Here is a 23,149-nt window from a genome sequence, read left to right as displayed (position 1 = left end):
TCCAACCACAAGCGTTTTAGAAAAGGAGTCACACACCCATTTGCAAATTGGAATTGTCATGAAGATGCCTGACATGGAAAGCCACCATAGTGCTGTGCCACCTTTTAATTTGCAACGTAAACTGTAATGGTGACATTTGATTTGAACACTCCTTAACAAGGGACCTCAATCCAGATATTATGCCTAGTCTCATTCAAAGACAATGTCAATAATGAACTTAAATTAAGTATCTCTGATCCTCATCATCTATCCACCCATACTCTGTGACCAAGTCTACCTGAATTTTCCCCCTGTACTAGCAACAGCCTAACATTCCATTTCGATTAGAGGGTATATGAGGGCAGTACTGCAAGGCAGAACACCATGAAAAAAAGATAACACTAGAGCATATGACAAAAAAAGGAAAAATAGAAGATGTAAGAAGCTTTTATTCATTCATTCTGAATGTTTCTGCAGTAGGGGAAAACCAATGCTGTTGCCTTGACAACTCAAAAGCATAAAAGACATAGAGAGGAGATATTAAAAGATAGATGCATGGTACACTTCCTTACACACTGACTCATATGATTATTTATTCCTTGTGGTTATATTTATCATGAAAAAAAGATTTACAGAGATTATAAAAAAAAAATTACCCTAACACTGTAAGTCACTTTTTATTTTTCTGTAGTGACAAATAGGTGTATTGGAATCTGTCTGTGATACTTGACATGGATTGGTGCTTCTGGTATGAAAGTCCTGTGACACAGCATGAACTGATAACAGACACAAGCATCTGCTTGTCCTCCCTCCTCATTCAGAGGATAGTCTGGAATGTGTGAATCTGCTCTGTGAGTAGTTCAAGTGGGCACATTTGTGTCATTCCACAATAACCTTAGCACCATCCACCAGGCAATGAGGAATGCAACACCCTGAATACCCCCCATGTGTATGCAGGTATATATGTACCTACAATGGTCATAAGGATTATGGCAGCAGGGTGTGGTGACCTGAAGCAAGCCAGTGGATTACTGGTCCTAATGAGGTCAATCGGCCTGTCTGCACATGGTTCCATCTTTCATCCAAACCCATGCTCACTATCTAACTCCACACTTGCCCAGCCAGCTATCTCTTCACTCACCACAATTTATTCATATGAAATGGGCCTGTTGTCATTTCTGCTGTGGTGATAGCCTCCCCTCATGTGTAACTGACACTGAAGCTAATTCTTCGCTGTAGGGTGTTAGTAAGGTCACCATCCACTTAGCCAGAACTAAGAGGAGACTCAGCAGAATTGTATCTGAAGGGTGAAATTTTCATTATTGCAGTGACCTTCTGTTTGTTCTAACAACTGGTCAATTAGGTTACTTTTAGGATATTGTGCAACATTTAGCAAAAGGAAAATTTGATCTAAATGAATGAGGAGGAAAAAAACACTGATGTAGTTACAGGCATGTTTCCGTGAATAAAACAGAGGATCCCTTTTATTTGGCCATACATGCATGGGTGGCAACTCACTGGCTGATTGGGAACACAACACATGGGCTACACAACAAGAGAGCGATGTGGAGAACACTTGGGGCTCGAATGAAGACAGGCCATGGGTGTCCCGGAGTTATTCAATATCTTGGAGCAACAATAGTTGACTAATGCAACAGTCTATCGCTCCCCCCTTTATAATTTCATTAGTGCTGGTATTTTTAAGAGCTTTCACTGAAAGAGGCCTTTTTTGTTTACAGCCTGCCTGCAGAGGCCTTAGACACATTTCCGGCACAGTGGATAATCAGTTTGCTGCCCCCTCGCCTGCACCCTACCCTTGAGAATCCGCCTTGCATAGTGAAAAGGAGGGAGAGAGAGGGAGACAGCATATGCTGCCCTTGCCCCCAAGCTCTCTCTCTTTCACTGTGTTGTTGACATACACAGACAGACACATATACCCTTGAGCGAGTATCAACAATAGGAGGAGTGCCACAGCTTTGTCCAAGTATCTGCCAAACACCTGAAAAATGACCAAGCAATTCCATTACAGCTTTCTGACCCATTTACTTGCCATCATTATATACTCCAGCAATTATTGTGTATCTGATATGGTGATAAGAGATGACATTAACAGAAATGCTTGTTGTTGACATGTTCATCTGTTTTGAATGTAGTTCCGTAATATTTCTAACAGAAAGGGATATGTTAAGTCATGAAAATCACCTGCAGTATAACTATGAAGCGCAAATCACTATCATCAAAACTGAAGAACCATCTTTAGCACAATACTGAATTAACATTAGCTGAACTGAATGTCAAGTCAGCTAGTTCTTCAGATGACTCCAACTGCATGTGCATGTTTAAGCTACTAGCTTCCACTGAACCTGAGCATCCTAATACAACAGCATTCTCAGCATACCATCTGCAATGAAGTCCTGATGAAGGGAAAGAGCATGGCTGTCTGCCAGCCTCCCTTTCTGCTCTGCAATCTGCCCATGTGATAGGATGTAGAGTAGGCAGTACTGCAGCCTCCTCTCTTTTGCTCACACACACACACACACACACCCACAAAAACACACACACTCTCACTCTAACCCCTTAAAACACTGCATATTCCACTGCAGTTCTGCCACAAACCACAAGTCACCCTCCAGCACCTCTGAATGACATTGACATAATGAAAACCAAGGGCTATGGAGTTAAAGTACTGAGGGATTTGACAAAGCTTCTTTTTGGTAGAGTATGAGAGATAAGGCGCAATGGAGCCACAACTGGAAAGTATACTTGATCTTATGGAGGATTCATACAAGCTCAGTCTAATGACCCCAGTAAGACTAACAGACAAAACCAGAGGCAAATAAGAACAGGTTTCTGCTGTCACATGCTGTCTTGTTATGTCATTAGATGTTTCCATGCTAATGTTATGGAGAGACTGTTCAAAAGGGGGACATACGACGCAGGAAAGGTTAAAGAGGCAGCTAGCACTTCACAGTTCCTGATGACTCACAGTCACGAGTAATCTAAATTTTGGTAGTTTCTAACATAGCAGAAGCTAAGAAAGGTATCATCACAGATTTGCACTTCCAACATTTAATGGAAAGATATGAATTTACACCCTCAATGTGTATAATTAAAAAATATTATATAAATAATTAATATAATTATTATACTTTCACAATACATTGTGTGACTAAAAGTATAATACTGCTAAGCAACACAGCATGAAAGAAACACAAGAACATCCATGCATCCTCATCACGTTAACCACCAATCCAAATAATAAGTTATGGATGATGAAATTGCAACAATTGAGAAATTATTCACTTTAAATGTTATGTTAGCGGTTCTTTGTAAATGCAACCCAAAGTTTGACAGTGGACTTTACAACAAAGTAAAATGTGGTTTATTTTGTAAATGATTCACTTCAGGCTGTTACACTTTACGGGTTGTTCAAACTGTTTATCTAAACAAAAGAGATAACAATCATAAACTACATGGCAACATGCATTTTAACTATGTGATAAAGCATTGATGAATTGAGAGCAGGCCACATATAGTGTGTGGTGACCTCTGGGTCCCCCAGTATTGACCAATTCAGCATTTCTCTCACACACACACACACACACACACACACAGACTCTTTGGCCATGCAGGCCCCTTCAGAGGAGGAGGAATTTCACTCTGTAAGCCTTTTATTCTCTTTCAAGCAGTTTCTCCCCAACCGTGCACTATTCAGCTTTCTCATTCTACTGTTCTCTGCTAAGACCCGTGTTTTCCTTAAAGACAATGTGGGTGCATGTGTGGTACACTAAACTTCCCTTAGAGGAAAGGCCTGCATAAATGTAAGAATGTGTGTTGTTGTGTGCATGCCAGTGGACTACTTACTTGTAGTGTTGCCTTGCATCTGAATTATACATTTCGAGTCCTTGCTCATCTCCCTGGAGTTGAAGGGTCGAACTCGAACAGCGACTTTTACAGACGCCCCAGACATGTTTGCGGTTTATCACAAACTCCAGGTAAGATTCCTTGTATATCCCCCCCTGTAAAGTAAACAAAAAATACATTTAACTGCAACTGCTTTGTAAAAAAAAAAAATTACTCAGATCAGATGAAAACATGTAAACATGAAGGGCAAAAGTATCTCTTTCCCTCATTTGAAAAATATAAACTACAGGAATGATTCCAGGATCATTGTATTGTTTTTCAGGATGCCTTATAAACTCATGAACTACAGATGAAAACTAACCTTTTGGCTAACCCTGGCATATTTACAGAAATGTTTAATAAAAAGAAAGACACGAGAGAGAGAGAAGAAGGAGGTAGTAATGCAGCATTACAGATGCCAACTGCTAAAAAAACAACAAAGAGGAAGAATGCAAAGGACAGAAAAGATGAAGGCAGTAATGCCACATAACAGATGTCAACTGCCATTAAACACTAAAAAATAATATGCACTGCCCATGTCAAATAAACTCATAAATAAACTGAATGTAAATCATACAGGATGTAAATCAAAACATTGAAGAAATATATAACAGAAAAACTAACATCAAACAGAAAAACAACAATTAAATGGCTGCAAAGTGACTAATTTAATTTATATACACACACAACAGATGTGGAATACACTTTGGTCAAATAGATAGAGCATACCTACATTAATTGGGCTGCACAAATCTTTCTCTCAAAACAACTCTTTGCAATATTATATTTACATTGAAATCTATGCTATATCTCCTCCCGCGTCCTGCTTCTGACTACACAAGCCAAATATCTGGTGTTTTTCCCCCGTCCTTTTGCAGTCAGCCATACTTGCTGAAGCATACGCCCATGTAACTCTATCTGTCTGTTTGGTCTGGGGGGCTACAGTGGGTCAGTGAGCTGGGCCTGTCTGCTGCATCCATCCTACACTGTCCATCCACACTGTGTGCACACAAAGAGCTTAAAGGTTCATTTTAGAAAAACATTATTAAAGTGTGTGGAAGTAGGCTAATCCTCCGCTGCTGTCTGTGTGTTGTGGAATAGAGCAGGGAGGAGTTGCATGCTTGTTTTAGCAGGACAGACACTGTACTGTTCTCTGCGTATATCAAATGTAGCGTTTCATCCTCACTGGTGCAATGTGTCATACACAGGGTTTTGCTGTAAACTATCGTCTATGTATGAAACGTTAATGACAGAACGTACTGTGACGGAACTTACCAACCTCTGTTGTTTGTCTGACGGATTTATCGGTCTAACCATTAACAGACAGTGTTCTTATAAAGTGCATCTACCATATATTATATTAATTTAACACGAATATCGTACTGTTGACGGAACCGAGGCTAGTAGCGGTCCAAACACACGTCTCTTGTGAGTGTCGTTAGCTAAAACAGACAGACACTCACCGGCCACCAACAAATACCTCAGATACAACATGAAATAACAACCTGCTCCTGTGCTGCAACAATTAAAACATAAATATGTGGTAAACTCACGTTAGAGGACTCTCACCACGACGACGCCGACACCACAGGACAGTGGTGGGAAGTCACGGTAGCTTAGCGGGGCGTCAAAATGTGTTGTTTTCTATCAGAATCTGTGACCACGAACGCTGTTACTAAGTCCAGCTTGGTAAAAAACACCCATCATAGCGGTGTCCGGATGCTGTAACGTCGGTCAGTGGATTATTAGCGTTTATTCTCCCTGTGTAGGTGAAAGAGAAAGATGTCTACGGCACCGAAGCGAGGAGGAGAGGAATTGATAGATAGCCTTGATTTACCCAACAGATTACGTCAACTCGCTCTCGGCCGACGCTGACTGACAGCCGGACAGACCAATGAGTGACGAGACATCAGTGACGTAAGCGCCGGACAGCCAATAGTAATCCTCGAAATAGAACGGTAGGCAGAAAGTGGGCGGGGACTCACTCTCTCGCTCCCTCTCGCTCTTTTTTCACGCTCGTGACGCCACACTGCAGGATTTCTTCTTCCCACCCAGCAGCTCTGCCCCGCACCGCTGTCACCGCAACATGCAGGGTCACCGCAAAGAGCGCCGTCTAGCGAGACTTTGTCACGACAATCAAAAGTAAATACATGAACGATTATGTGCCTTTCATGAAAACACTACAGGAATAACAGCAAGGCAATATTGTGGTTGTCATCTAATATTTAATCACATTAATGCGCAAAACGATCACTACTGTTAATCCATACTCTTTTATAGTATGTTAGTTGTAATGTTGTTGGAAAGCCTTGTTTTAATGTAATAACCATGAAAAAAAAAAGAAATTAAATTATAAAATAAAAATTTTATACGTTGTTATAAAGTTATTACCAAGAAATTACTTTATACAGCATTGAAAATAAGTATAAGTAAAAATGTTAAATTAATTAATTTAACAATATGTGATGCTTCAGAAAGTCTAAATAACACTGGGCCACTGTTTTAAAGTTAAATACACATGGAGTATAGTCTACCTACAAAAAACATTAACATAGCACAGCACTAAATATTGTTTTGTACCTAAGAACTATATACTATATACTATATTCCACTTTGATCTCAAAGTATTTCTGCTCATGCGTTTGGGAAAACACCTCACAAAAACCAAAGGACTATTGAATTCAGGAGTGTCAGGATAGGGACTTTATGCTTTTTAACTTTTTGGAATGATTATTTTGTTGAGTAAACTCATGTAGTTACCTAGATTTCTTTGTGTGTACCATTGTTGTTTTTTTACATAAATGTCTGAAGGATAAGCTTTCAACTTCATATACAAGTCTTTTTCTAGATCCTTAAACTCACACATGAAGAAAATTAGCCACAAAAGGAGGGGGAAAAAATAGTGGAGAGTTGTGAAATACTGTGCATCATCTTTTATTTCTGTTCAAAATCCTAGCTTCCAAAACAGGTATGTAGTTTAAGGAAATCCTTTCCTGTACAGTTAAGGTCAGCAAGTTCAAGTTAGGTACAGTGCCATTATAAAGAAACCATCTTGAGGTGAGGACGTCAGTGGCACTGAAGAACAAACTTTTAATGGTGTGCTCCTATGATGGTGTTCCTGGTGGTCATGCTACATTCTCTCACAATCCTCCCATGTCACCCAAGACGATTTTCTTGTTCACAAGGCTTTTCTGAGCTTCTGGACTTGAGGCCATGCACACACAAGAAGTAAACTCACTCTACTGAAGTCAGCAGGGCGAACTGTGACTAAAAAGGAATAACTCAACATACTGTATTTTAGTAAACTGCTGCTCATCTTCAAACTGTACTCAAAAGGAAGCTAACATTTATGATTACTTTACGTTTAGCTACATCCTTTAATGAATACTGCCAGATATGGGCTTCATCTAAAAGCACAAACCGTGCATAAGTTCGCCCCGGGGTCACCAGCATACATTATGTGGACTCAAGTTCATCGTCGTTAGAGTCTTCTTAATCAAAACTCAGCGGGAGTCCGCAGTTTTTTTTGTTTTGTTTTGTTTTTTCTTTTTACCAGAAGTGACCCAAACTCTACCAAGTGTATTGCCTCCCACCTGCACTAAATAATTCAAAGACTTTAATGACACCAACATACACGGTATTACAGAATTAAATGAGAGCAGTCAAAGAAAATGATGAGTGAAGTGAATGAATGCACTTCCACAGGAAACCTGTTTGGTAGAAACCTATTCTTGCAGCATTATAATGCATAAACTAACAACTCTTGTTAAATATATGTATATATTTAATATATATACACACAAACTCATGAGAAAAAAACTTAAAAGTCTTAACTTTATTATGTTTTGTTTTTAGAACCATGGTTTGAGACAAAAAGGGTAAATGCAAAAAAAGAAAAGAAAAAAAAATGTTATCAAATCTTTTTTCCATTCACGTTTTTTGTTGTCATAGCGACAGTGAATTGAGGCGATTTGGACAGATCCCTTGATGATGACGATTAACGGGCCAGATTTTGGTGCCTCATGGTCCTTACATAGGTCGTCCACCCTGCTTCTCTCTCATCCAGGTATGGATCCTCTCCTTCAGCTCAGGGACTGTGGAGTGAACCACAGAGTGAGTGACATTCACAAGCTCAACTGATTTAAGAAAAACAGGTTATAATGTAATTAGTGGTTAAAAAAAAGGCATCATGGTAGTTACCAGACTCGAGCATACTCTCTGTGAGAGGCTGTCTGTTGAAAGGATCAGTTGGGGAGTTGAGCAGGTGGCGTAAGATGATGGATCGGTCCATGACTTTCCCCGAAGGTAATATCACAGGGTCTGTCATCAGTGTGTCCATCAGTGGGTCTGTTAATACAAAGCCACATGGATATTTTAAAGGGGATGAAGATAAAAACATACAAAAACAAACAACCTTCAACTGAATATCCTGGTTTTATCCTTTTGTACTGCACAGAAATAGATTACTGTCTCACAGTGGGAGACGGTAATCCAAATTAGATTTCTTCTTTTTAAAAAAGGAAAAAAAACTTAATTTGGAGAAACATTAGTACTCAAAGTTAATAGATCTGAATAGGAGGTATTCAACTGGCAACATAAGAGCATCATTTTTGAAGGTATTCAAATGTATGACCGTAAGACAGTGACAACTGCTAAAAAGTTACAAAGTTTATGGCAGCAACATGGACCTGTCAAAACACCAGTTAAGGAAACATCCCATAAAAGTGTTGTAATAAAGTGTGCCCTTTATTGAAATGTCATAGGGCTGTTACAGTTGTGTTACAGCCTTGTGCGGTACAAAAATAAAACCTGGCATGGGGAAATTTTTAACCACATAGAAAGTTGATACACAAGCCTCTTGTATGGCACACTCTTGTTAACTGTAGTGAGTTGGCTGGATATATCAGGGAATCAAAGGAGGTATGTGGGCCACGTTCTCTTACTAGATTATATTAAGTCTGTGGTTATATGATAGCCCTGCTCTAAGCTGTCTTTATGACCTCTGAGAGCTATCAAATCCCCTGCAAATTTCGTGAATTTAACAGCAACATAAACTTGAAGATCCTGTCCATCTGCACTGACTGACCCAAGGTCACTCTGGATTTCTCACCAAGTGACTAAACCTATGAGGGCTGAAAGTTTCAGTTACTTGATGTGGCCAGTGAATTTAAAAATGGTGTATAACACTTAAACAAAGAAGTATGGCCCCTCAAATGACACAAGATTGATAGTTAAGTGGTTGGAAAACTGGGATGTGAGCACAGCTTGAGAGAAGATTCACTAGATAATAATATGCAAGTACAACATTTAAAACCCTTTGGGCGCAAACATTCACCCACCTTTGAACTCGTCGGGTGCATCACTGTAGTCCATTTCAGACTGGGAGTTCCTTGCAACTATTTCCTCCACCTTTTCTGATAGCAGCTTGAATTTTTCAATAGCAATGGAGGATTTAATGCCAGCCTTCCTCATCTTTGAGATCACCTCCTCAAAGAGTTCACGGCTGTATGACCGCTGAAAAGAAACAAAAGGGGACAAGGTTAAGTGGGGAGAAACAAGAAACCAGTGTCTTTGAAATGGTGAGAGTATTCATCAGCGTATGTTACTTTGTATTTCACTTCCTTTTATCATACATTAAAAATGCACCTACAAAATGTCAGTGATTTAAAGCACTTTTTCCACAGTCCAGTTTAAAAGAAACAAGGTGAAGCCACACTGAGCTCTTACATGAAAAGCTGCACAACCGTGTTGCTACATAACTAACTCCACAGCAAACATCTCTTTTCACTGTTCCTAGCTGTTCACACGTTCGTAATGCTTGCACCAGTTCAGGTTACTCAGCAATGGGAAAAAGAGCAATTACTTGCTTTCTTGATTAAATCTATGGTAGGTATGGTAATCATATGGTATGGTTTTGCCGTGGCGTGGTCTTTTTAGTACAAAACCACATTTGCAGATCCCCACCTGCTTCCTAATTTCATAATCTAGGTAAGTGTCTTACAAGTATTACAGCCATGACTTTTAAAAAAGTATTTATTAAAATAACCTCCTTCTTTGTTTTTATTTAATACTGTATTTGTGATTGAATGCAAACCATCATTGCCAACCTGGTCATCTGCAATTGCTTTAGCAAAGCGGGCACAGTCCAGCTGCAGGTAGATGTCCGTCAGCTGGTCCAAGAGTTTCTTGGGCTCAAAGCCGTACTTTTCTGGGTTCTCCACCTTCAGATCCCGACACTTGGGCCCACAGAGCTGCTGAAGGTTAAAGTTCAGCATGGCAGCTAAACGAGGCCCCAGCTCCTGTGTAAACAAGACCGAGGTGATGTTTAGGATAGATCATCTTTGTCAACATAGCCAGTCCCGGCTGATCATGTTGCCTTCAGTTATTGTACGACTATCAATACAAATTTGAGTACACGGAATGCAATTGTGATCATTTTACAAATTGTCCAGTTGGGGCAGCGACACTCACAGGTCTGAGGAAAGGCTTCTGGACCTGCTTGGTGAGGATGTGGAACATATCCACCGTCTCCGTGGCCAGGGCCAAATAGGAGCGAGACACCCGCTCATCCTGAGTCAGCTGGGATTGACGGCTCTGCTGCTGGTCCTGGACGTTCGCAGGAAAACACTTTTACAACACTTTTCTGTCAACAGTTGTCCACGATTAGATTCTAATGTAAATATAATGACATGAGTTACGGTGACAATGCACACCAATTTAAAATATCTCCTGTAAATGTTGCCTTTACTTCTTAAAAACATATATCTTTCCTTAGCAGGTTAATGCTGCATTCAGGTCACATCAGTTATCAAAACTGTGATAATGCAAGTACAACTTGAAGTGCAGATTTCCAATTTCTAAACAGCGGTCACATTTATGTCTAGGACAGGTTGCAATTAAGACTGGGGAACTCGCTGGGGGATTGGGGGAGTTTTCTGAAAGCTCCACTGTAAGCTGGTACTGATCATTAATAATATAGTAGCTTTAACTAAAAACCATTTGTTATACGTTTAGCTTTGGGATTTCCAACATTTTTATTTAATTATAAGACCATTTCAGGCTGAGCACTGACCCTCGGTAGCTGCTCCCACTGCTCCTTATTCTTCATCTCCTCTTGAACTTCATGAATACGCTTCAGGGACTCAAGGCTCTCGTCTAACAAGAAGGTGGTGTCATTGATCAGCATGTTGATGTAGCGAACAAACTGCTTGCCAGAGCTAAAAGAAGAAGAACAAGACAAAAGGTCAAAAAGGACAAAATAAAAATACAGCAGTCGGACAAGAATCAGAGTGTGTGTGTCATGACAGAAATAGCTGCTCAAAAACACACTCACTTGAACTCTTCCATGAAGGTGCCATGGTGGGCAATGTTCTGCCAGAGACTCTTGAAAATAGTGCTGATATGGTAACGTATAGTGAACTTATCATAGAACTCGCTGGTGGCTCCGGTATGTTCAACATCTGAGCAGAGACAGTTTTGTTGTGAAAAACGTAGTATGAAAAGTATTTTGTGACTCCATCTTGCAGATTACATTCATACAGCACAGTTGCTCATGGCCAGAATACATAAATATAATATTCACCAGTGTAGAACTTCATGAGGGCAGGGACTAGTTGTTTGATGGACAACGGGTGGTTCTCCATCATTTCAGAGAATCGCTGAGTACGAGACTGTACAGCAGGGTTGGTGACAAACAGCACCTCCACTAACTTGGCGATAAGGTAGGGGTTCCTGATGTAGTTCTGGCTGCAAATGAACACCACCAAGAAGGTGACGATGTCCTGAACACACGGCTCATATAAAACTTGGGGAGAATACCTGAGACAAGGCAGAGTAAGAGATTCAATAAGCAGGGCACTGATTTCTGTGATGAAAAAGGACAATCACATATTTACTGATAAGCATTTTTATCTCATCTGTATACATGCTTGGTTTGTTTATTTTTATTCATGCATTTCTGCTCATAATTTGATTTCTTTTGAACATATGAATCATTATGAACATTTAATCTTTACCATCCATAATACATTGTTTAGTCACATTTGTCACAATGCTAGAAATTGAACAGTGAACTTACTGCACGACAAAAAGCAGAAACTCGGCCACATCTTCAATGTAGAATTCGGGAAGAGCAGCAAAGCTTTTGGGAATCTCAGGGTTCAGTGGCAGGGTAATGCTGCATAAGAGAAGAAGCAAACCTTACCGCTGGGTTTCAATTGACCTTTATCGTCAAATCAGTATGCAGCCAGGACTAGAGTAAAACCACATCAGTTACTTTTAATACAATATCACAGAGAAACCAAGAGAAACGGAGTCTGTGGTGGGGACACTCACTTGGGATAGGCAGGGTCCACCATGCGGAGAATGAGCTGAATGACTGTGCTGTAGAACTGCAGACATCTGCGCAGCAGGTTCTCGTCCAGAAGACCCACGTCAGCACAAGCTTTGGCTCGCACCAGTTTCTGACAGGTTAAAGTCACACATGATGAAGATCAAGTCTTTGCAAAATATGCTCCTTAATAGAATACTGCAGGTTTTTAGCAATTTGGTGAACTTACCTTGAGCTGGGTTTTGCAACGCTTCAGCATCTCTCTATGTCGACTTGCCAGGGAAGAATCTTTCCATTGGCTTTCACTATTCTTCAGCTCCTCTACAGTCCTAACACAGTGAACACAGCAATATTGGGTTGAGGATGATGTTTTGTTTATGCTTTCCAAATGAATGGAAGTCAATGCAGAGTCCTGCAGAGTGCGTGTGTGCGCGTGTACCTGTTAAGTTCACGGATGGCTCGCAACCTGCGGATATAGCGCCTGCAGCAAGGTAGGATGGACAAGTGGTGTGTGTGCAGTGTCAAGAAGAAACACTCGGTGGGGAACTTGGGTTCTGAGAACTTTGTTGGGTCTTCGTCTGTTTGTGTGAGCAAATTAAATTTATTATTCAACACTTAGTAAGTCTGCCAGATCACTACCATATACAAAAACACACTAGATTTGATTAGTGCATCACACCATGTCATGTTTCCAAGTGACCTAAATAACAACATGTGACATGAACTGTATACAGTGCAAACTATTTAAAATTCATCACAATCGTGTTTTTTAATTAAAATCAGCTTACGCAGTTCAGACAGCCAGCTCTTCAGCTCCTCCATAGTGGCCTTTAGACGTGTTTCCTCTTGGCTGACAGCAAGGCGACAGCGTGGGTGGAAAATGTAATAAGGGTCCACTGTCTCCAGTTTGATCTTCATGCTCAGCTGTTGCAGCACCCATAAGAAGTTCAGCATGAAGCCGTCAGTAGACACCAGCTTATCATCGGTCTGGGAGAAAGCAGAAATCTTTTTTATGTATTTAACCTCATTAATCAGGGTTATTGTGTGCCTTGAGCATTGATGAAATATTGGGAGACCATTTTCTCATGGCAAACATACGTTGGCCACCTTTATTTAAATCACTTTTTGTGACTCACCTGCATCTGGGCTTTCTTCACATTGTAGTTGACTAGAGCTGCCATGTAGTTCAGCGCTAACTCGCGTGTCTCTCCATTCAGTAGAATGTTATGGAGAATTTTAAACAGGTCACCCTTTTTTTTTTTAAAGAGAAAAAAAAAAGATCAAACAACTTTAACACATTATTACACTGTATACCAACACACAGACAACAGCTATTGAAAATATCATGGTAGAGACTCACTCTTGCTGACTCCAGGTAGTGTTGCAACGATTGACTGACAACTCGTGTGTTCTCCATGGTGATGGCTGGGCCCGAGAAATACTTGTCTCCTACTTTGGTCTAAAGGAAGAAATGAACACTAAGTATCCACATGCAGTATTCTTGACATTTTATTTTTGTCTGCTGTGAATATTAATTCTTAGCTTTTGGGAGGAATTTGTGTGTGTGCGCGCAACATTCAATGGCACCAGAGTGGAGCCACGTTGCAATTAAGATATTTTAATGAGAAGACAACTCACATCATCCTCAGCAAAAACTGAAAGGCTGAAGAAGGCTCCCAGATAAGACAGTCTCTGGACCTCTCTGCCGGAACCAGGGCTCAGCGGTTTGGGACACCATAGAGGCAATGATGTTGACTGTGCAGAGGAACAATAAGACTCAAAATGATTCATGTGATCACATTTTTATGCCTAGAGGTGCCAGTAACCAGTGAACCGAACAATGTATTTCAGTTTCAATTTAACTCAGTTGAAGAGTTAAATTTCTAAATGTGTATTTAATAGTATTTGTATTATTTTTTCTATATTGGTCCATTAGCAAAGAGTGAGCTCAATATTAACTCTGAGTAAATTTGATATTCATATTTATAAGCCTGGTCGGTCTACATTCATCATGAATTTTGTTTTACCATTAATCTGTGAAACGGGAAGAAGTTTCAATGTTATGGGAAAATAAGCACAGCATATTTATGCACTGATAACACTTGACTGTGTTGATATGAGGAATAAAACCAAAAACAAAAGCCAGACTTGTGAACACAATTCCTTTAACAGACTCAAGTGAAATTGAAAGTGAAATACATGACCTAAATAACCTGAGACATGCGGATATAGCGAGGGATTAATTAATGTCATAAATGAGATTTAGCAATACTTCACTATACTTACCAAACTACACACTGGGTGAGTCTTTCCAAACTTGATTTCACAGAGTTCAGCTAATGCCTGTAAAAACCAAACACAATGACAAGTTTTATTATTTTCAAAGTAACTTTTTGTTTGCAGATCAGGTATCATGGTATGTTTGCATGACCACAAAACCACACATGTGGTTTTTGCATGGCTTTGACACAAGTTTGTCACACAATTTATTGCTGGGAATTCATATTATGTGTAAATACGGATGTCTGCACACATATAGTACTTGTAGTATACACCTGGAACCGTCTAATTCCTGAGTAGAGAATCAGAATCTTACTCATTGCTGCTGTTCTGTACATCCCCTGTAACTGCAAATACATTACAACTCTCATCTGCTGCCGGGTGCTACAATGAAGATCGAACAAGGATAATGTCTCCTTACCATGAGGGGGAATTTATAGTTGTCAGTGTCAAAAGAACATTCTTTAACTGCAAGAGCAAGCCCGTGGAGGATAGGAATGAAGATCTGAAAAACAAAGATTTTGAAGGGTCATGTTTACATTACATTACATTACATGTCATTTAGCAGATGCTTTTATCCAAAGCGACTTACAAAAGTGCATTTAAACATTTGGGTACAAATAAGAGCTAGAAGTAAGTAAGAGCTTCAAGTAGATCAAACTATGAAGTGCTAGTCATAAGTGCGATGTACAAGTTGTTTTTTTTTGTTGTCGTCTTAGTCAAGGTAGAGTCAGAAGAAATGTGTTTTTAGTCGGCGGCAGAAGATGTGGAGGCTTTCAGCTGTCCGGATGTCGATGGGGAGATCGTTCCACCATTTGGGATGTTTACATGCCAAGTCAACGCAATGATTAATTTGAGCTGTGCCACCACCAGGAGACATCAAGTAATGGCGCACGGAGAGTGAAACTGGCAGGGATTGTTTACTTTAGAGTGCCTTAATCCCTGGCTTATTGATTATCGTATTGCACGAAGGATGACAATATATTACCGAATCAATATTCTGACCCACCCCTAATCCTAAGAATCTGAACTTGTAAAAAGGAAATATGGATCAAAATGGATGGATATGTCCCCCACCTGTCTGAATACTTCTTCCTCTTGATGAGTAATGCGTGCCAGCTCCTGAATGAAGCCATAAGGAAGGTTCCGACACAGCATATAAGGAACCAGCAGAGACGGTTGGTGAGGGCCTCTACACAAAGAAAACAAAGAGTTTCACTGTGGTGACAATACATAAATAAATTAATTAATGAATGAATACATGATGGGTGTAGAGGCAAGGTGAAAGAGTAGTTGCTATGGAGACCCTGAAAGGAAAGGGGGAATGTACAAAAATATAATGACAGATAAGAAATTTCAGAGTGTGCTGCTGCTTACCGAGGCTGGGTCAAGGTGCCTTGCAGAACCAGAGCAACATGAGAAATACACTGAGAACGAATGTTACTGAGAAGCTGGCTGACATTTGGTTGGCTGCACATCTGGGGGGAAAAACATAAAAGGGAAGAGAGAAAACGGTTAGATAAGTGATAAAAAAATGTACGCGGACATCGTCACATAAATACTCTCCAGAATCAGAGTGTTCTTTGATGAATAAAATCTTGGGTCATTTTCAAGCCAACAGGCTTGCAGCTAGTTTCTGGTGTACACACTGCTCTTCTGTTCTCATGATATGTTATAACCTATTTCAACTCAATTATTATTTTTAAAAGAATCTGAAATATAAGTCTATATTCTTGTTTGAACCACTTTTCTGAAAAAAAGAAAATTTTCAGTCCGACTACCTTGGGAGCTTTCCTCTCCTCCATGCCAACACTGTCAAAACGCTCTATGAGGTAGTTCAGCATCTCTGTCTCTTTGCATGTTTCAATCGTGAAGCGGTCGCTGGCTGAATCGCTGGACATTCCCCCTCCACATGCGCCAAGACTACAAAGGTAAACACACATGAACATGAACACAGGAGGGTGTATGTAAGAAAACAGAACAGCACAAAGAGATTTACAGTACACGTAAAATATTATTAGCTTGTCTGTCTGATTAACAAGCACAAACAATGATCAAGGATCCTGAAAGAAAACCTAAAAAGCATTAGTGCAAGCATTTCAAAATCACAGCATTGGACTCTTAAAAGAAAATCAAACAAGTTATGTAATATTTGCAATTGTGGTCACATGAGACATATTGCTGTTAGTGGTCAGATGTAGCTGCAAAACCTGTATGAAAGCTGCTTCAAAGTACAGAAAAAATAAAACGTTGGTTACAACTGTTCCAAAGCTAAAAGTGAAATCAACATTTTTTTCAACATCATCAAGTGGCACTAATAAAAAAATTAGAAAATCAAAATGTCTGTATCACAAGAAATACAGTATTTTATTATTTAACGATAAATATGAAATGAAAAATAAACAACCATTTTTTCCCATGTGCATTACTTTCTTTAAGAAAATAAGGAGTTATTGGAGATATTCCCAACATGTTAAGATGCTCACTTACGTGAGGATAATTTCCCTGGGACTGTGCACCGTCTAGTATATTTGAGTTTACAGATTTTCATATCGATTAAAATGAAATATTCCCAATAAATGCCAAAAAATTGGTCTTTGGGCTTACACCATGACACATTAACAACTTTAATCTTCATCTGTTGATACTGTATTTAGTACATACCACCACATCATAGAACAAAAATAACAGGACTTTTGAAACTTAAGAAGCCCAAATAAAGCCCTCTCAAAGACTGATGTGTCTCCATCAGTTCATCTTTTGCCACTCGTCCCTGGTGTGTTTTGCGCACCGTTAGTCTGCTGGAACATGCAGTGGGCCCGCCACTGAGCAAGCGCACACACACATTAACCCACACCGTGCAGCAGTGTACCTGGACCCAAACTGTACCCCAGCAAACTCCTCCTCCTCTTCCTCAGACTCTTCATCACTGCTTTCCTGAGACATGTCAGATAGGGCAAAGAACAGGAACGACAGAGGGCTAACACGACGGAGAAGAGAGAAGGAGTGAGGGAAGAGAGTGGAAAAAAGGAGGATGTTGCGCAAGCATGAGGAGACAGAAGGGATGTGAAAAATCATGAGGACAAATGTGTAATTGTAACACAGTCACAAGAAAAGAGGGAAGAAGAGAAGGGGGCAATACGGAAAGGAGGCTGGAGGGTTGCATGCTTGCTTGAAAATCATTTCTTTTGCCGTTATAAAAATATTAATTAGTGGCATTTTGACTCTAGCTTTTAAATACTGAGAAAATATTTTTGTCACTATCTCTCATAAAATTTGTCTTCAGCTCACCAATGTTCATAGGCATACAGCCCATCTCATTGACTTCAAATGAGTTCCCAGAAATGCATGACGTTAAAAAAAGGAAAGATTTACCCATTGTATAAAAACTCAAAAGGTTTAGATGTTAAATAAAAATCATACAGTGGGGTCTAAAAGTCTGAGAGCGTCTCAGTCTTTAAGGCAGCATAGGGGTCTGACAGTACATGATTCTGTGCATCTTACATCCGTACAGGATGTTTAGTATGTTAGATTCTTAAGCAACTTGCTAAAATATCACACTGTTCTTTGACATATAGACAAGCAATCTAAATCCAGCCAAGATTACCATAATAGAAGAGAAGAAGATATAAGAAGAAATTCACATTAAAAAAAGACAAAAGTCCCTGGTGGTTTAGCATATGTGCTTGGAAGGGCTCAACAAACCCACACGCAATGACACATGATGAGATACCTAGACGGTGGGATCCTGGAGCCAAAGGCTGCGTGTCGAGTGCGTGACCTGGGAGAAGGAGGCACCACAGGAAGGGCTGTGGAGGAAGCCAGGTTATGAGCCCTAGAGGAGCTCATGGGGAGGTTCTGGGGACTGGGTGGAGGCACAGGAACTGGAGTGTTGGGAGGAACAGAGGGCCCTGCAGGGCTGGGCGAGGGTTCAAAGAAACTAACTCCTCTGGGTCCCAAGCTGGATGGGGAAGGAGCACCCCAGGAAGAGGAGACAGAGTAGGGTCGGTAGCGTTGGGAGATGGGCAGTGGAGCAGATGGAGGGTTGAGGGATTGTCTCGGAGTAGAAGTAATGGATGGCCTGGGGGGAACAATGAACTGCGGGGTAGAGGGTAAAGAGGGTGTAGTAGGGGTGGGGAGAGATGGGGAATTCCCGCTGGCTGCATCCAAAGCCATTGGATGAGGACTACCACACCCATACAGACTGTGGATAACATTGATGATATGATTAATATGAAAAACATAATGTCATACAATGTCTTCATAAACAGAAATTACCAAAACAAAAGCAGAAAGATGAAGAAAAATTAGACATGGCAATTTCCAACTTAAAAACACATTCAGGGACATGTAGATGACAACCACACCAAAGGCTTGACACGTCTCTGAGACTTGAGGGCTTACAATACTCAAGGTCAAGGTACTTGCCTGGACAGAGAGCTGGCTCCAAAGGACCCCACACTGGGACCCATGGGACTGCCACCTAGACTGGAGGGCTGCACCAGCGTCAGACGGTGGTCTGGGGATTTGGCTGCCGCAATTGGCTGAGAGGTGGCAGTCAAGCTGGCAAAGGGGTTATGGACACGTGACTGGGTGGACATCATTAAGACTTCCATCAAGATCTGGCTGATGAGGTCTTTGAAGTCACAAAATGCTACCAAGGGGAAAAATAAAATAAAAAAATAATCAAGTTATTAAATGCAAGAATATTTTCAACACAGCTTTTCCACAAAGGACTTGTTATTGTTTTTCAGCTAGATATGCTAACAGAGATAAGACACTGCTGAGTAAACATACCATCTTTAGGACCACGGTGAAACTCTGCAGCCAGTGACGGGAGAAAGATGACATCTCTATCCTGTTCCTTCCACGATACGCGGAGGATCTTACAAATAAGCTGCAAAGCCTGCTCTTCAGAGACATTCGAGTTTGCAGAGGTTTCCTAAGGGAATATTGAAATAACAGTGAATGGTTGATCACACTCTAGAGCCATTTACGGTACATGCATCAAAGGACTTGTTCAACTCATTATCTTGTGATCTGGTCTATCAAGAGACAGGTATGCATTTGTAAATGGAAACAAAGAGCATCTGTGGAAAATCCCCAGTTACATTCCTGTAAATACTGAAAGAGTCCTTTCATATTTACTCTTATGAAAACCCGTTTGATCTCAAGTTGGAAATGATGAGGGCTCACTAAAAACAAAAATAACTCTCTTAATGTTTTCTGCTACGGTTTACCTTTTCAGTCAAGTTCCTTTTTTCCCTGCGATCACTGTCCTCCACCTCCATGTTCTCTATCCCTGAGTCCACGTCCACCTGGGACATGCTAGAATAAAAGAGAGGTCAGTGATTATTTTATCTCTTCATCATTACTCAGACCAAACATTCAAACTTGATGGTGCAGGTAAAGCAGCTATTAGCCTAGTCCTATAAATAATATTTACTAGATCTTGTAAAACATGTAGCATCAAATACTATGTGGCATGAAACACTGTATTTTTGGTTCATCAACAATACAAACAATCAAAAGTACAATGCAGCTGATAAATAGCAACAGAACTGTTACAACCTTGTATCTTGGGGAAACGAGTGATATTCAGTTTCACAATCCAGACAGATTTGGTGTGAAACATGTTAATTAGTGTCACAAGGACTATTGTAGGAGACATAATCAAAGCAAGCACCAAGGAGGTAAAATAGTTTGTCGCAACATTCCAAGCCCATTTTAGGATAGAGTGCCATTTTGTATTGTTGTAAATGGGTCATTTGAACTCTTACCTCTTTTCACAGGAGGCAGTGTCAATATCCATGCTCTGCGACCGCGACAAACTCTGGGACTGTGTTTCAAGGCTGTTGGAGGGTGAGCTGGAGAGGGAGCTGACACCCTCACTGCTCTGACTACCATATGCCACTCCTGCAAAAGACAAAAAAAACACCACATGAGCACTTCTGACACACAAAGAGTAGTGCTTAAGTGAATATTTAAACGTATCATATTATTTTGACTACATTTCTAAAGAGTTGTTTGTTGTTTGAATTTGTTTGTCTCTCTAATTTACATTTCTCTTTAGATTTTTTTCTTTATTTTAATTTGTTAATAAAGCAAATAGACATCCACTCCATGATGCTCTGTTGTGCCATGCTAGCAAAAGCTCACATTGGTGTCTAAGATCAACATGGTGTGCAATACTTTCATAAACAGAAATGAATATTTATCAAAAATCATGTTATTACCAAGTGTTGTCTTAGTTACAGTATATACTATGCACACCTCTGCATACTAACAAAAAATTGAAATGTAACTGTTATAGCATCCATACGTGCATTTTCTGCAATTGTGAAAAACGAACACAAAATTTTAAATCTTAGCAAACTGCTGCTATTTTAATGACGTTATTAAGAATTCATAAATAGTGTGAGTTGCTGGCAATAGAGCATTTGTGGTGACTGAATCTGACGGAATCTGTTGACCTGTTAACATCAAACCCAAAGTTCAAGATTAAATCTGAAGCATAACCTGCAATACCAGCACAGTTACAACAAACCAGACAAATCCTGAAACACATCCATAAATAAGTAGTTATTGAGCTCTTACCAGAGGTGCCCATAGGAGAAGTGGCAGGAGTACCACTGTGGACATTGAGCCCCAATGACTGGGAGGCAGCTGGTTGCAGGGGCTGGGGTACAGCACCTGAGGGTCCATGGAGGGGTCCAGGTGGGGTCTCTCTCTGTGGAGATGTTAAGGGTGTACTGAGGGGGGTGCTGGGCTGTGACGTCTGTCCACCTGCCAGTCGTGCCAGTCGCCTTCTGCGAATCTAGTATGAATATAACCAGAGAATGTTGATTATTTAAAGCACAATGAACAGCATAATGTTTTGAATAGTGGGTCAGTGGGCCAAATTGTATAGATTATAGAAGGGAAAGTGGTGGTAGAGGGGATGCTTTTTATTATATTATTTTGAAGGACACGCACATTTGACAGCATGTATGGTAAACACTCAATCATCACAGTGATGACGACGACAATGTGAGTCTGTCCATTAGAACACAGTTGACCATTTATAAACATGGCAAAACAAAAATGTGACACACTATAATAATATACTTTTATTTTAAAAATGCACTTTCAAAACATAGTGTGCTGCTTTCAAGGACAAACATAACTAATGGTCACTTTTGTTTCTTTTTTCTCCCCTCATTTCATGGTCTATATGTGTAGTTCAATGGGCTTGGATCCCTGTCATACCAGCTTGCAAGTCAACTTACAATTATAATTATACATACAAAATTTTAATATGAGACGAAATAAATGTATAGTATAGAACACGTTTGGAGTGACATGGTGTCAAAATTAAAGGACCGGTCTTATCGAACAGATACAGTATAACCTACATTATGAACAAAGTCAAATGTGAACACTGATCGTCAACCTCAACTGAGGAGCACAGCTATCAAAGTACGTCAATCTGCAGATTTGTTAACGGGTTGATCGAGTAATTAAATACTGGTGAACGGATACAACAAGAACATCTGATGCATGTATACTGTGTGTGTTTCACGAGTAGCAGCTTAGTGATCCCATAAATAGGTCGCACAGTTCATTGCACAATGGTGGCCCGGTGTGTGTTTTTTATGCTGAGTCGTCTCACAGGCTAATTTTCTGACTGTTAGCAAAACAACGTTAGCCATCTGTCAGCTAGCGAGCGCACCGCAAGATTTGCCATTTCAACTCAAAATCTGTCGTATCATAACTTGAACACAACATTTGCGTGACGACAACGATTAAACGGTGTGTGCACGTTTCACAAGGTACACATTTTTAAATGAGGAAAACAACGTTACTTACAGGTCAGCTTGCGAAAAGCCCCTAGTATCACGTTAGCATGCCGCTTCTCCGGCTAAAATACATTAACAACAACCGTGACACTAACACTCATACAAGTCAAGCTGGTTTGATTAAGAGTCTCTTGTATATGAACAGCTGACGGGTTGTGTTGGATGAAACTCACTTAAATTGAGAAATAAATGTGGTTCTTGTCGCAGCTGAATTTCTTTTTTTCAAATTGAGTAAGCTAGTTTTATAGCATGTCAGCTAGTAGCATCATTGGACTTAGAAATACAAACAAAAGACAGTTAAAACCTTAACGGAATTACCATGATATTGAACCAGAGCAAGGCTTCTACTACATAGCCTTTCAAATTATCACCTTACCTCATCTGCGCTTAGTTCCTCCATCGCAGCTCAGTTAGCTTGCTATATCACTTTCAATTGCTGTTCTGTGTGGCAGCCAGAGCCAGCTAGCTAGCCTGTATTTGAACTAAATATGCATAGTCTAACTCGTTCAACGAATATGTGTCAGTCTTGATTGTCTTCAAGATAAAAACTAAAACTCATGTACAAGGACAGTGGCGAGATACGGTTCCTCCGAAAAGTCTCTCGTTTAATGATTTCCTCCCAAGAATGAAACAAAAAGAAAAGTAGCTGTCTTTCATAGGTTAAAATACAACATCGGCCATTTTGGTTCAACGGAACATCACGTGACTTTAAAGTACGCATGGGGGAGGTGTGAGGCTTCAATATGTTGCTCATTGTCATATCGACGTCATAATTCACCTCCTTTAATGCGCACTGTTTTGTCTCAAAGCAACGCTCTAA

The 23,149-nt window shown here is 40.2% G+C and overlaps 2 protein-coding genes across 24 annotated transcripts in view; both read right to left on the bottom strand.

Moving 5' to 3' along the window:
• kif1b (kinesin family member 1B) overlaps positions 1 to 5,715 on the bottom strand; it is a 53,834-nt gene extending 48,119 nt beyond the window's left edge. For 18 of the 22 annotated variants that reach the window (XM_044037543.1, XM_044037545.1, XM_044037551.1 and 15 more), the window contains exons 1-2: positions 5,436 to 5,709; positions 3,844 to 3,998 (exon numbers count right to left, since the gene is read on the bottom strand). In XM_044037543.1, coding sequence (XP_043893478.1) covers positions 3,844 to 3,949 — 106 coding nt within the window. In that variant the 5' untranslated portion in view covers positions 3,950 to 3,998; positions 5,436 to 5,709. Of the gene's footprint in view, positions 1 to 3,843; positions 3,999 to 5,435 lie in introns of all 22 variants that reach the window. The other 4 variants (XM_044037561.1, XM_044037562.1, XM_044037565.1 and 1 more) reach the window with 2 other exon arrangements.
• A 1,085-nt stretch (positions 5,716 to 6,800) lies between these two features.
• On the bottom strand, positions 6,801 to 23,024 carry ube4b (ubiquitination factor E4B, UFD2 homolog (S. cerevisiae)). Of its 2 annotated transcripts, XM_044038332.1 has the most exons (29): positions 22,706 to 23,024; positions 21,089 to 21,308; positions 20,272 to 20,407; positions 19,732 to 19,819; positions 19,289 to 19,433; positions 18,920 to 19,145; positions 18,225 to 18,695; positions 17,364 to 17,471; positions 16,273 to 16,414; positions 15,869 to 15,969; positions 15,569 to 15,683; positions 14,913 to 14,996; positions 14,498 to 14,554; positions 13,850 to 13,966; positions 13,572 to 13,670; positions 13,348 to 13,461; positions 13,000 to 13,198; positions 12,651 to 12,789; positions 12,441 to 12,540; positions 12,217 to 12,344; positions 11,960 to 12,058; positions 11,465 to 11,700; positions 11,216 to 11,342; positions 10,955 to 11,099; positions 10,354 to 10,488; positions 9,990 to 10,181; positions 9,222 to 9,396; positions 8,083 to 8,229; positions 6,801 to 7,976 (listed from the first exon to the last, which is right to left on the bottom strand). In XM_044038332.1, exons 1-29 carry the CDS (start codon positions 22,727 to 22,729, stop codon positions 7,912 to 7,914), a joined length of 4,134 nt encoding a protein of 1,377 aa, XP_043894267.1. In that variant the 5' UTR covers positions 22,730 to 23,024; the 3' UTR covers positions 6,801 to 7,911. The 2 variants fall into 2 exon arrangements, with proteins under 2 accessions (XP_043894267.1, XP_043894266.1); XM_044038331.1 differs by lacking the exons at positions 17,364 to 17,471; positions 18,225 to 18,695.
• Positions 23,025 to 23,149: the final 125 nt, after the last annotated feature.

The sequence above is a fragment of the Solea senegalensis genome, linkage group LG11, assembly GCF_019176455.1.
Source record: "Solea senegalensis isolate Sse05_10M linkage group LG11, IFAPA_SoseM_1, whole genome shotgun sequence".
NCBI classification, from domain to species: Eukaryota; Metazoa; Chordata; class Actinopteri; order Pleuronectiformes; family Soleidae; genus Solea; species Solea senegalensis.
The sequence above is the reverse complement of the archived record's forward strand: the minus strand, read 5'-3'. Positions and strand labels throughout refer to the sequence as shown.